The sequence below is a fragment of the Electrophorus electricus genome, chromosome 18 (assembly GCF_013358815.1).
Source record: "Electrophorus electricus isolate fEleEle1 chromosome 18, fEleEle1.pri, whole genome shotgun sequence".
Classification (NCBI taxonomy): Eukaryota; Metazoa; Chordata; class Actinopteri; order Gymnotiformes; family Gymnotidae; genus Electrophorus; species Electrophorus electricus.
In genome coordinates, this window is record NC_049552.1 from 4,284,190 (window position 1) to 4,299,189 (window position 15,000).

Here is a 15,000-nt window from a genome sequence, read left to right on the forward strand (position 1 = left end):
GGACAAGCGGGAAGAGACGGACAAAGCAGACACAGAGATGGTGAGGATGAGGAGGGGAACGAGAGGAAGATGAGGGGAACTGTTTGACATCCATCTGTAGAGTATGACCTACTTTTATTTCTGAATTGTTGACAAAATGGTGGAGAATGCTAACAGAGGAGACAAAACAGTCAGGGACAGGAGGAAATTTCAGCGCGAGTGGGTCAGTTCCAGTCCGGGGAGAGAAACATCTGGAGCTTTGCTCTGCTCATGTGATCAAAACTTTCTTAACCTCTCTGGCAAGTTATCGGATTAAACCATACGTTGATTAGATTAAACCATATCTAACTATTACTAATTTCCAATTCTCTACATATGTAGTAATATAACGACAACATTTTTTTCTTCTTAGTGGTATACATCAAAAACATTTTCCAGGATCAGTTTCATTAAGTACATATAAATTCAGTTCCTAGTAATTCAGAATTAATTTCATATGTTCATACAAATTAGGTAACTTCAACTGATCATTTGCATAATCCAAATAAAGGTATAGTTGTGAAGTTTTGGGTTGTGTGACAGAATAACAATCCATCCATTAAAATCCCCTAGGAAGATTCTGGTAATGTGGCCAGTTTTGTGTGTGCATGCTTGTGTGTGTGTGTGTGCGTGCGTGTGTGTGTGTGTGTGTGTGTGTGTGTGTGTGTGTGTGTGTGGCAGAGAGCCGAGGAGTACAGGAAGCTCACCTACAGAGACGGAAATGTTAGTGTGGGCAGAGTCATTGGTGTACACAGAAGAAGTATTATGAGAAGGCAGGACAGTGTGGTTGTGGACTCTTAGTGCTGTCATGGAGAGAGACGAGGAGAAAACACACACACACACACACACACACACACACACACAAACACACACACACACACACAGAGGGGACAAAACAAGGTGAATGTTCAATACAGGCACATGTGAATATACATGACACAAACACTGTGATATGCTGGGCACAGAGACAGAAAGAGAGAGAGTGAGAGAATGAGAGAGAGTGAGAGAGAATGAGAGAGAGAGTGAGAGAGAATGAGAGTGAGAGAGTGTGAGAGAGAGAATGAGAGAGCGAGAGAGACAGAGAGAGGGAGAGAGAAAGAGAGAGTGTGTGTGAGAGAGAGAGGGTGAGAGAGAGAGAGAGTGAGAGTGAGAGAGAGTGAGAGTGAGAGTGAGAGAGAGTGAGAGAGGGAGGGTGAGAGGGAGAGTGAGAGGGAGGGTGAGAGAGAGAGTGAGAGAGAGTGAGAGAGAGTGTGAGAGAGAGATTGAGAGAGAGTGAGAGAGGGAGGGTGAGAGGGAGAGTGAGAGAGAGTGAGAGAGAGAGAGTGAGAGAGAGTGAGAGAGGGAGGGTGAGAGGGAGAGTGAGAGAGAGGTCTGCTACAGGACTAGTGTGTGCAGGGTGACCTTAAACACCACAGCAGGGGAATAAAAGGCAAAGTCACATTTTTTACACACATTTTCATGCACATACAAAGAATGTGGGCACACAGAAATAACATAGAAAGAGCCACACATGTGCAAATCAATGAGATGTGTCTGAGATGTGGGTCTGAGTCTGCTTCTTAGCTTTGAATTAGAGAGTGAGGGGCAAATCACACACATACGGAGACTGCAGTCCTCGCTCGAGGGCCCCTGGGGGACATGCGGACTAGTAATCAGAGCAGAGGCTGCTATCCACTGACCTCACAGTGTGTGTGTGTGCGTGCGTGGGTGTGAGTGTGCGTGTATGCGCACGTGTGCATATATTTTCACACAGAACCTGTCTGACAAGCAACGTACACATGCCTGATTCTGTGAGAGCTTGATAGGACACACACACACACACACAACAAGACCAATACATCTATTCTGTGAAGAATCACTGTTTGACAGTCCAGGGTCTTGATGAAGGCAGTGATGTAGTAAGACATAAATAATGTTTGTTCACCATAGTAAATCTTAGATGAGTCCCCTTTAAGATATGGAAAGAGAGAGAAAAAGATTCAGAGAGAGAGAGAGAGACACAGAGAGAGAGAGACAGAGAGAGACACACACAAAGAGAGAGAGACACAGAGAGAGAGACACACACACACACACAGGCAGAGAGAGACACACACAAAGAGAGTCACAGAGAGAGACACACACAGAGAGAGACACACACACACAGACACAGAGAGAGACACACACACAGAGGCAGAGACACACAGAGACAGAGAGACACACACAGAGACACAGAGAGAGAGACACACACAGAAAAAGAGACACACAGAGAGTGAGAGACACACAGAGAAAGAGAGACACAGAGAGAGAGAGAGACACACACAGAGAGAGACACACACAGAGAGAGAGACACACACACAGAGAGAGGGACACAGAGACAGAGACACACACAGAAAGAGACACAGAGAGAGAGACACACACATAGAGAGAGACACACACACAGAGACACAGAGAGAGAGACACAGAGAGAGACACACAAACAGAGAGAGACACACAGAGAGACACACAGAAAGAGAGGCAAAGAGAGAGACACAGAGAGACACACAGAGAGAGAGAGACACAGAGAGAGAGACACACAGATAGACACAGACACACACACACACACACACACACAGACACACAGAGAGAGACACACACACAGAGAGACACACACAGAGACACGGAGAGAGAGACACACACAGAAAGAGAGACACAGAGAGAGACACAGAAAGAGAGAGCTCTACAACTCAACAAGGCCTGACTACAGAGGAATCCCTAGCAAGTGGGGAGGTGTGGTGGCCAGGAGGGGGCCAGTGGAACAAGGAGGGATAAAAGAGAGGGAAGGAAGAGTGAAACGGAAAGGCTATAAAAAACATGAGGTGAGGAGGGGAGATAGAACAAGCAGAGGGGTGAGGAGCGGAGATAGAACGAGCAGAGGGGTGAGGAGGGGAGATAGAACAAGCAGAGGGGTGAGGAGGGGAGATAGAATGAGCAGAGGGGTGAGGAGGGGAGATAGAATGAGCAGAGGGGTGAGGAGGGGAGATAGAACAAGCAGAGGGGTGAGGAGGTGACACAGCCAAAACTGGCACACATACTTATATTACTCCCATTAACATGACCTGTTCTGTTCCCAATGAGGTCCAATAGGCTGTGGATCCCGTCCACTGCATCCAGTGGCCAGTAATGTGAGGCTGTGGACAGCACATCCAGCCCTAGGGACAACACACACACACACTTTGAAACAAGTTTCACACACCCAACATTTTAGGATTTTGGAACATTTTAGGATTTCTGATCTCCCCTAAAATGATTATCCCATTAAGAGGTCGTCTCGTTTATTGCATTAATTATTTTTAATATCAGACATTAAACATGAAATGTTGAAAAATATTTGGCCCCTGTAAGTTTCTTCGTCCTTTAGTGGATATATTACCTTCTCTAAGGGTATGGAGTGTATTGTCTCCACCCGGCTCCAACAGCAGAGGGGCCAAAAGTGTTTGCCTTAGAAGCAATTACTCTTTTGTTCATGGCATTGACTGGAATGGGTTTTTCTTCTTAACTGCAGCCCATGAAAACGTAAAAAATGACCTTTGTGAAAGGTGTTGGGGAGAGCCTAGAAGCAGAGCTACCACTCAGCAGTCAGGGGAGTTCTCGCACTTACGAAAAAATTCCGGCACTTTCCACTCTGCTCCAGACCTGGCCGGCCTGGTCGTTTATCTCAATGAGGTTGCGATTATAGAAATTATTTACAATTCAGTACTTAACCACCCTGTTTTTGCCTTGGAGTGTGGTAAACCAACCGAAATAACGTTAGCTGTGGCGCATGCTGGTTCCTGAAAGTTCACAGTCTTGAAAATACGTTCCGAAAGGGGAAGAATTCTGGATAATCTATCAGATTATATAAAGTCGTACATTTGACTCCTTTCACCCTTAAACTGATTTTATTCAGACTGGTATATGGTGCCACTTGTCCGATAGGTATAAACTAAAAAAACTAATTCGAAGCAATTAGAAATAGTCACACAAAAAGAGGGAAATTCCATCTCTTTCTTGTAATTAAAATTGTACAGCGAAAGAATGCTAAAAGAAAAGTCTAATGTAAAAAAATACTTCTTTGTATAAAATGTCAATTACGTGTAAATTAAAAGGTCACGAGGTTTTTAACCTTAAAACACATCAGCATCAGCTCATCAAAATCTAAAACATTAGACTAGCCTCGGGCTGTGATACCAGATCACCGCCACGCCTGTGCAGATCACAGTTTGCGTCTGATTTCTTCCCGAACAATCTACAGGTCCGGATTTGCTACGCACAGGCCTAGCAAAGATTTGAGTAAATGTCGATTCATATTTATAGTTACTAAGAAAAGCAGCGACCGTTCCTGCAGTTTTTTTTTATTATTTTTTTTTTACATTAAGCAAAGACGATATAAACTTGCCCGGAAAAGCTCTCCGTGATATATACCGTAACCGTATTTTGCTATAGCGTGTTTTGCCGTGTGAGGTACGCTACGGTCCGTTATAGAGAGATCCAGGTTTGGTAACGAAATCTAATTCAGTTCGAGCTTTTTGTACAGTGTTGTATTCAGAAACAACTTTTCAATGCCTTTTAATGCCTTTTTAAATGTTTATTTTTACCTGGATGTATGGACCTCACAACATCGTCACCACACACCTGTGAACATAAAACAACAACCTAAAACAACAACCTAAAGGAATTCATATAAATATATATATGTATGTGTGAGTGTGTGTGTGTGTGTGTGTGTGTGTGTGTCACACACACACACACACACACACACACACTGTTCCGAATTGACTGGCAATACCTGACCAAAAATATAGTTAAAGACCTTACCTGGAGAGCGCTCACAAGAGCAGCCACGTTTAAAACTTTGTATAAAAAGTCCATGACTTAAGTTGTTCTTCAGTCTCAAAACGTTTCAAAAGCGTTACAGTGCAGCTCTACAGTGCACCGCGCGTCGAGCGCACACATGTCACGGTGCTGGTGGCACACGAATGCAAAGCAGTCACTATCCGGTCTGGAGACGGATTAAACGCAGGCGCAGTTAACTAAACAAGCACAAGCATCCCGAATATTCGTACTCCGGTTGTATTTTTCTTATCGGTTTCCTCTAATCCATTCTGTCAAAATGCGCAAGACACGGAGAGCACGGCCGACACGCGCTGCGCTAACGGGATGGTCCCGGGTCTTGGCTCGCGGTGCCCGCGAGCGCACGGAGTGGGGCCGCGGTACTGCACGTGGGAAATCTGCTAATGATGATGTCATTCTTGGTTAAGTAAGTCATCTACGAGGCGGGGCTGCGGGGACAAAAGCGAAAAGCGCATCCGTTCACTTTGCTTCAGACCTGTCTGTCCGTGTGTCAAAACCTCTCTGCAGTTACAGAAATGCGAATAATTATTCATCATCCACGGATGTTATTCATAATGCCCTGGCTAACCCAACCCAACCCAGCTCCTTCAAAGCATGTTTGAAACAAGTGAAATGTTAGATTTTAACAGACGTCATGGTGAATATAGCGTCGGCCATCAGAGCTTGAAAAGCGAAGTGGATAGGTGCAGACTGCCATAGCAGGACTAGTCGCTCAATACGCGATTCGTTGTAGCGCCATCTCGTGGTGCAGCATCCGACCGTCCTTGTAGGTTAGTCACTAGTCACTGTGTTAAGTGGAAGAATTGTGCTCATGTCGTTCACAGAAAATCATGGGCACACAACCAGCGCGTACAAAATATCAAATTTATTTTGATTTAAAAAAATTGCACATGCACACCCACACAATGTTAGATAACCGTCAATACAGGCTTAGATTTCATTTCCATAAAGCTAGCACACAGTTGCAGACTTTGAAACATGGTTTGAAGACAACGTGAGGAGAGCTTCGCTGTCAGATTATAAAGTTGAATGTACAAAAAAGGCAGTCTGAAAAGCAAGTATAAACATTTAAAAATAATGTACAAATGGACAAAGTACAAAAAGAGTGAGTCAAACAACATGTAGAAGCAATGCTCAGTAAGACATGATCCTCTGACTGGAAACAAAATACATATACACAACTATTCTGATGACTTAAAACGCCCGTTATTTTGGCTGGAAATTGTACAAGATATACAGAATGTTTCCATACATTCCTGTTTTGTTTTTTTTTGTTGTTGTTTTTTTTTTTGGCAGTCTCAGTCCAAACTCGAACATCTACACTGGAATCTTAGAACAGAGAATGTGCATAACGAAAGGTGAAAATGGGTAAGAAAAACAGAAATTAGAGAGGGAGTGATTTTTTTTCAGAGAGAGAGAGAGAGAGAGAGAGAGAGAAAGAGAAGGAGAGTACACGGCCTAAACAATACGGCAAACTTCATCTCCTATCATGACAGCTCTCTGCGTACAGCTACCCTCTGAGCAGGTCTGTCTGGGCCCTGCATTAGCTTGGAACTTGAGTGCTTCAAATTCATGTCGATGGTAATCTAGGAGAATATTTTACCAACACAGACACCAACCAGGCCCTGGGATTAGCTATTCTAAACACCACATGAAAAACTGGTTGTGAAGTAGATTATTCTCATTTAAAACTAAACAGTGTGACTCTCCACCACAGGCAACTGCCTCGACACATCGGGCCCCGTTGCGAGAATGCCAGCACAAGGCTGAAACAGAATGCTGGGCTGTTGTCGTATTTCTGCGCGAGCTGGAAAGCGCTGACATGAACACGCACAGTCCAAACCAGACAAATCTCACCTGTCTGACTGACCACAGCATAAACCCTTGTGCATTTTATAAGGCAAATACGAGTCTATCTAGACTTTTCAGAACCAGACAGAACTGGGAGCCAGTGGTGGTTTGAATAAGGAAGCCCATCCCAAACCAGTTATGGACATATATATGCTATCCACAGTGCTCGCAAAACCCATATCTACTATTTGTGCTAAACCCGTTTTTTCTTGTGCTAAGTACAACTTTCTCAAAGTTGCCTTCTTCCATTACGAGGGCTTTGGAAAGTGTATAATGGCCTGTAAAGTTAAGAAAACTACTCTTATTTGGTCTGTGTTTTTTCAACAATTTAAAACTTCTTGAGAGTGACTTAAGGTTCCTACTAGTTATTGTGGTTGTACTGTGTAATAAAAAATGATTTAAAATAGATGATGAAGACCATGAAGTCCCCATTTCTCTCTTTTTCCCCATTCCGACTTCCATCCAAATGCGTAAAAAGAAGCAGAAATAACATGGAAGAGAAGTTCTTCTCTACCCCTGGAGAACATGTCAACACTCTACTCCCACTTAAACGTAATGGAAGCAGAACCACTGAGACCTGTTTCACAGCACCAAGCCTTTCCAACAGTTTCCTTCCTCTGGAGAGCAATCCTTGTTTCTTAGAGTCGGGTCGGGGTTGTGGTGGGGCAGGGCTACCAGGCCCCTGCGGGGGCAGGGCCAGACCCCGGGGACTGGGGGCTCACAGCGGGGATGGCACTTCGTCTGGAACGGCCCCCCGCTTTGTCCACTGGAACCTAATGGGAGACCCGTAAGGGACAGTTCAGGCTGGATGGTAGGAAAAAAAAAAAATCCCATTCCCAATCCCAATCCCAGTCTCAGCACTGCACAGCCATGCCTCCATCTCCACTCCACCACTCAAGAGTCGTTCAGGGGCCGTATGTGTGTGAAAACACAGAGTACACAATCAGGAATTTCAATCCACACCACAGCTCTCTCTAGGGCTTCCTATCAGGACAAGATCCAATTTGATGCCAAACTGTTATCTGGTACCTTCTGGTACTTCCCCTGCCCTGCATAAATACAGACGTTAGGACTGAGAAATTTTGAAAATGAATAAAAAGGTGCTTCATTATTCTTGCTCTTACAAAAATTCTTACTAAACACAGTTTTTGACTTTTATACAGTCTATGGATTAATAATTTGACAACAAAAATATTCCCATTCAGTGTGGATTACAACATTACATAGAGCAGAAAAGAAATGACATATGTCTCATTCTTCAGGTACACACACCTTTATGAAATTAAGCCAACGCAAATCGAACTATTCTTCTGGTGTCATGATCTCTAGCAAGACGGCATGTTTGACATTGGACCCGAGTGAGAGACCCCCTTCAAAATAACCGATTAAATATAACATCTTCAGCCGAATAGACTAACATAAATAGACATCTTCAGGTGAATGGTCTGTTATTTAATTAAGATAAAGAGAACAGATAAGAATTTAATTTACCAGTCTCTGATGTAATCTATCATCTTTCAGCATGATAACTCCACCAAGGGATGTCAAGTCAAATCAAACCTGCTTTAAAAAAAACTTCATTTACAAATCATGTGTCATCAATTTAACATCTAAAATTCCCTCCTAAAAGCAAGAAAAGCAATATAACCAACTCTGATAATGCAAATATACTCCCACTAGGATTGAAAAATTATATATATATATACATATATATATATATATAAAATATATATTTGTGTTTGCTTGCCAAATTGTTGAGAAAAAGTGCACCCTACACATGCTTTGTTAAATAACAGGTTTGTTAAGTCCAGCTTTGTTAAGTCTGGCCTTGTTAAGTCTGGCTGGCAGCCCAGTGACACTTTGGGTGAGTTCTGATTAGAACGGTCTGAGCAGTGTGTTTGGGTGTGCAGCTTCTCGAGAGGCAGGGGAGGACTCATCTGTATCAACGGCGCCAAAGCAAAGTACATACTACAGAGAAGAGAGAGAAGGAGGGCAGTTGGGGGGAGGTGGGGATGGAAAGGCTGGGATAAATCCGGACTGTTGTCATGACACAATGGCCATGTAGAGTCATGAGTGACCGTAGAAGTCAATGGGACACACACAGTAATATACAACACCCAGAGAATCAACTGAAGATACCAGCTCAGCTTGTCTAATGCACTGTCTTGGGTGCCTGTTGCCAGAGCCGACCAATCATGGGTTTTCAGTAGCGGAGCTGACCAATCACAGAGCCAGGCAGGAAGGGGGGAGGAGTGTCAGAGGGTCAGAAAATGTGAAGTAGCCTATAGATTTAGTTATAGTGTAGCAATAGATCTGGTGTCTCTAGCTGGTGTGTGTGTGTGTGTGTGTGTGTGTGTGTCTGTGTGTGTGTGTCTGTGTGTAAGGTGAAATGAAGATCTTCAGATTTCACTGCAAGACCTTTGAATTGATCTCTTCCAAACCTTGTCACCTCTTTGCCTTTCTGCTCTCGTTACTCTGTTGGGGCCGAAGCTAAGCTACAACTAACCACTTCAGCATGTAGCTGTTTAACCCCTGATTAGCTGATAGTTCTGTGTGTAGTCCTGCATTTGTTTATATTATACTGCATTTACTGTTGTGCCAAGCCTCATGGATGAATCCATAGTCATGCATGTTGTGCAGTCGGCGAGGGGGCGGGGTTATTGAGGAGTGGGTGGGGCAACAGTGAAAGGGGACCCAGGTCACCTGCATTAGACGAGGGGCAGCTCTGCGTTTGGTATCCTCAGTCACTCACTTACGTGAGGCGGCCTGGGCTGTTACGGTGTGAAATGAACGCTCTTCTTCTGGTTTGCCAAGCGGATAAAGGAGAAAAAAACAAAAAACAAAAAACAACAAAAAAAAAAAAAAAGAAAGAAAAAAACAACAAGTGCATGATGCAATGCATCTGAACAGCCTGAGTGAAGAACACGAGAGAGAAGTGAAGTGAAGCCCAGGAGAATCTCTGAGCAGCAGCGTCCAATCAAAACAGAGATCTACAGTTTCCTCTCGGTTGGCTTTTTGTTTTCGTGAACCATAATGCGTTATCTACATTACTCTAAAATCTATAGACAAAATCACTCCTCAAAGTATATATCTCTCTCTCTACTTACATTTGTGACTGTGTGCAAGCCCATAAGTCTTAAATATCAGCAATATACAAAAGGACAGTTATTCTGGAAACATATACAAAAGTTGCTTCTTTTTTTAATGGTCTCAGTTGTTCTGCATGGTATATAAAAATGTTCAAAGAGGAAGTCAAGCGTTTGGAAAGAAGAGACATGCAGCTCATCTGCTTTACACAGTTCTGTCTCCCTGTACATCAAAACTGTTTACCACTATCAAAAATGGATGTTCAGGTCAAACACACTTTATATTCATAATGCATCTATTACAACGCTGCATATGCGCAAACACGATCAGGACTTTGTGTGGTGAGCCGCCCATTACAAACCATCACCACAGCGTCAGGAACCCGACACCAGGGCTCGGCCTGCGCGTGGCTGCTCTTAAACAGCGCTTTGTGAATACCGTATCATTGTTAGAACACATATCGTCTCTCTCCAAAATCTTTTACATATTTCGACATTAACATAAAACTTGGTATGCTCTTCTTGGATGTGGTGGGGTGGGTGAGCAGCACATCTCTGCTGCCCAGACGTTTCAATATCACATTTTTCCCCCCTTATTTGTTCAGTGTTTATTTGTGTCACACCAAAATAGAAAAACAAACAAACAAACAAACAAGAAAACATCGATCAGCTGCCGCACAACACAAAAACACAGACAGAGAAAAAACAAACCAAAGTGCATAGGAAGACAGGAGGTGAGAGAGAGAGAGAGAGAGAGAGAGAGTGAGAAAGAGAGCGCGGAAGGACGATGGAGGTCTAGTGGTGGGAAACAGGATATACCCTTTTGGTCTTTATCCGGCCGGGGTAGTCCTCAGGTTGGCGTGTGGGGGGCTCAGTGAGGTACACCTCCACATCGTCAGGCACTTCTTCCAGAAAGTTTGAGGGCACCAGGCCTTTGTGTCCATTTAACTCTCCCTGCAGGAAGTGAAGGTCAGCTGCCACTGAGCCTGACAGGACACTCGCCCTGGCCACACCCCCTCTGGCCTACCAGTGCATCGTAGCGTGCCACCGCGTTACACCGCAATCACAACTGGGCCTCGGGTTCGTCCCTCGCTTGGACAGGAGGTCCAGCATCACTCAGAGACTGAAAAGGATTTACTTTCCCTGTACTGCACAGCTAAATGTCTGAATTAGAATAAACAGCAGCGTTTGTAATGGAGCTCAGTTTCTGACAGACCCACTGGCTCACACTAAGGTCTTCACTTTGTGAAGTTATAGTAAGTATTAAGTACACATCTCACTCTCATATCTGTACATCTGGTCCTCTTTGTACCGTATACTGTAGGTACTGTACTGTATGTACATAGGACTCCTTTTCAGAGTGTATATTTTCCTATAGGTATTTATATGCAACCTATTCTTTTCTATTTACATCTATATTTCTGTTTACTGTATTTTATGATGCTGTCTTTCACTGCATGTTATACTGCTACTGTTATACCTAAATTCTCCATCTGCGATCAATAAAGTGTTATTTCTCCTTTATCTTGATTGAGAGGCTTGGACAACATACATTTATTAAATATTTAGCAGATACCTTTTGAAACCCTGAGGACAGACAGACATATTCCTAAATGCTCAGGGTCACTTGCACACAGCACGCTTAGCTGTACTCACATAATAAAATCCGTCTTCATCTATCTCCCCAAACACCGTTATCACATCCCCTGCACAGAAGGTCAGCTCCGCCTGAGAAACACAACAACACGAACACAGATCACACCTCAGACCCTGCCAAGGACAACAACAGTATGACTATCGTCATCATCATCGTCATCTTGGGATTGGGCTGACAAAGCTTATGCTTTCAGTATATTGAATATTCCAATACAAAGGGATATTGTTGCATTATTTCTTTCAAATAAATGATTAACGTACTAGTCACACATTGAAAACAACTAATATTGTCTGTAACGACAAACAGGTGAGTACGTGTCAGAGGGTGAAAAACACAGCACTAGCGATGGAAAATACGATACATCCCAAACTACTCACATTTACTTGGCTAAATGTTTTATTGACTTTCAAAAGATTATACTCAGATATATTTCGGGGTAAGAAAAAGTACATTTAACTCAGAGGTTGAGCGGTAGAGGGTGGGAAATAACTATTTACATTTTTCTAAGCTAAATGTTTTGTTGGTTTTTATGACTCTTTTCAAATAATAATATCTATATTCTGGTATATTTTGGGTAACAAAAATGACATTTAACTCATTAAGTTTCAGGTTTTAGGCTTCTATACATAAACTGCATATATAAAATTGTATATAAACTACACAATAATTAGTTTGTATTTGTATTTATATCTATATATCTTTTACGGAGTATCCTGCAAGGAAATGGCAGATTTGTCGTACTTGTGTATTGACAGTAATCTTGTACTGTTCTTTTCTCCACCCGGCTCTGTTTAGGGTTAAGATACGGTGCTTCAGATGGTGGGATCATGTACCACGATATTATAGTCCTCCTGTCACACAACCTTCTTTCAGTGAACATATTTTACTCAGTTGGTGAACTTAACTCGTCCTCCAACCGTGTATCAGCCTGTTTGCCAGCATAAAGCACGTGTGATGACTTTAAAACTAAGTTGATGGCATTTTGCAAATCCGTCTGCATTTCATCAGATTGAACTTTTTGTGTGTTGATCTCATACTTAAGAACACTGACAAGCAGCACTGGACACACACAGATCAACCGGTGTCTGCCCATCAGGAAATGAAAAAAATTTTAATCAATGTTTATTTAAAAAATTCTCTCAATTAATTCATAAATTAATCGAGATGTCATATGTGGTTTGTAAAGAGTGTTTGCCAATAGGTTGACCTCAGTCGCATAGTGATTCTATTTGGATTTGTTTGGTTTTGATTACAAAAATCTTTTAAAACCTACAAACATGAATATCATAATGAACATCATAAACATGAAAAAAAACAAAATTTAAATCATGGTAGGACATGATGAAATGAAGGACAGCTAAACTGGTATCCTGGATACCAGTCTCTCTCTGACTTATTTTATTGTCCAAAACAAATTCCACCAAATTTATTTATGAACTCTTCTGTATAAAAATATATTACATTTTACGAGAGAAAAAGCTAATTTTGCAACAACATAAAAAAAAGAAATAAGACTGCTGTTAACACAATGCTCCAGATGACAACTTCACAAGAATTCTGAGCCCCTGTAGGGCAAATGAAACTGCACTCTGTAACATGAACAAACAGCACTAAATCAGCCGTAGTTTTAAAAATAAAACTATTTGGAGAGATGTTTGATCAGGATGCTGTCAAGTAACTCAAGACTCTCAACCAGGAGAAAAATCTGGATTCACAGTATTGTACAGTTCTGCAATTTGGCAGCAGTGAGCAATTTGACCGCAGGTTAGGAGAAACCTTACAGATGGAATTAGCTTGCAGAGACTTGAACCTCAATTTACCCAAATATATGCAACTGGCAATCTGTGGTGAGCTCAAGACCTCAGACCAACCTACAAACCACAAACCCTGTGCTACAAGTCTGGCAGGTGCAATTTCCATGGAAATTGGGGATGCTAAGTTAAGCCCAGAGGAAAGAAACCACACAAGACAAGTACCTGAATAACTTCTGTGGAGAGAAATGGCATAATTTCTCTGATGTTGCTAAGGGGGAACCTGCATGACTGAGTAAAATTAGAGGTATGAGGAGACAACGATATTTGGTTATCCAGTAGTAGCCCAAGCTTGCAGGCTTTGTTAGCTAGAGATCCCAAGGGATATATCGCAGCTGTGGCTTGCTGAGATTTAGTTTCAAGTGATGATCTGCCATCCATGAAGAGATGCTTGCTAGGCAACCTGCTAGGCAACCTGAGTGTCAGAGGGTGTTGAAACGACACGAGAAACCATGCAAGGATCAAACATCAAACCGAGAACAGGAGAGGACCAAGCACTGAGCCTTGTGGGACATCAGCGGCGGGTCTGTATGGAGTAGATTTGTATGCCCTGTGTCACTTGATATGAGTGGCCCTCATATCATAAGGCAAACCGTCATCAAGCTGTGCCAGTAATCCCAAGGTTTGTGAGGAAGGACAGGAGAATCTTATGGGCAACCATATGAAAGGCTGCGGAGAGATCAAGAAGTACCAGTGACAACTTGGCTGATCCAGCAGCTTGCAGTTTCTCAGTAACAACTAAAAGTGCCAGTTCTGTGCAACGTGCTGCTGTAAACCCAGACTGGTTAGGATCCTATAGTTCATTCTATGTAAGAAACACAGACAGGTGACAATTCATAAACTTTAGAAGAAAAGAAATGATACCAGTCAGAAGTTGTAGATGGCTAAGTATCAAGTGAGGGCTTCTTCAGGATGGCTCTGACCCTTATGCCTTTGAAGGCCCTCAATACTTGACCCGATGACAGGAACATTTATTACTTGGCTTTAACTGTTGAGGAATACTGTCACTGATGAGATATTTTTATGTTTGTAGGAGATTAATGCCAGATACTGGCTGACAGGTGCTAATCTATGACATGTTTATTCACGATGGAACAGATGTAGGGGAGCAGGTCTTCTGACATAGACTGGAGAGCAATGTGGAAGGGATTGGATCCAAGGGGTAGGTGCTAGGTTTCCTGGACAAGATTGGATATGTTGTTGGATATCTTCTTTGGAAAATGTGGAAAAATATGTTAAGTGCAGTAGAAGGGGGTGACTGATACTTTCATTTAAGAAGTAGATTCAGGAGGAAAGGATTGACAGATTTTGTTAATCTTTTTACTAAAGAATGTTGCAAAATCAGCAGCAGTGAGAGAGGACGGTGAGAGACGAGGGGGACGAATGAAAAGAGAGGAAAAGACATTATGGCGCTTGCATGAGTCATGCATAGATGCCGTCAGCCTTTCATTGTGCGGAATGGATTATTGGTGGTGTGGGGAAGGACAGAGTGAAGAATACCACCAGATACCACCAGACAGGCAGAGTACTACAGCAACAGTTAAGACCAATACCCCTCGCTATTAGTTCCTTTAGCATTACAGCAGTTAAGAGGACCTCAAATTTTCTCTGAGTTAAATCTTTGAAGTGCTTATTGTGTATTTTGTATTTGTGAAGGTAAGGAGTGGAAGACTTTTATCACTACCAGAGGCCACTACTAATACTCGGTGTTGAATTGTGGCCTAGTGTC

The 15,000-nt window shown here is 42.7% G+C and overlaps 2 protein-coding genes across 3 annotated transcripts in view; both read right to left on the reverse strand.

The window, feature by feature from the left end:
* Positions 1-5,205, reverse strand: part of adgrd1 (adhesion G protein-coupled receptor D1) — a 62,391-nt gene extending 57,186 nt beyond the window's left edge. The window contains exons 1-4 of one of the 2 annotated variants that reach the window (XM_035536263.1): positions 4,831-5,205; positions 4,611-4,647; positions 3,069-3,185; positions 726-821 (exon numbers count right to left, since the gene is read on the reverse strand). In XM_035536263.1, the coding sequence (XP_035392156.1) occupies positions 726-821; positions 3,069-3,185; positions 4,611-4,647; positions 4,831-4,884 (304 nt within the window). In that variant the 5' untranslated portion in view covers positions 4,885-5,205. The remainder of the gene's footprint in view (positions 1-725; positions 822-3,068; positions 3,186-4,610; positions 4,648-4,830) is intronic. The other variant, XM_035536264.1, reaches the window with a different exon arrangement.
* A 511-nt stretch (positions 5,206-5,716) lies between these two features.
* rimbp2 (RIMS binding protein 2) overlaps positions 5,717-15,000 on the reverse strand; it is an 81,437-nt gene continuing 72,153 nt past the window's right edge. Inside the window, 4 exon segments of the mRNA XM_035536251.1 lie at positions 5,717-7,399; positions 7,401-7,490; positions 10,623-10,757; positions 11,460-11,573. Of these exon segments, the coding sequence (XP_035392144.1) occupies positions 7,079-7,399; positions 7,401-7,490; positions 10,623-10,757; positions 11,460-11,573 (660 nt within the window). The 3' untranslated portion in view covers positions 5,717-7,078.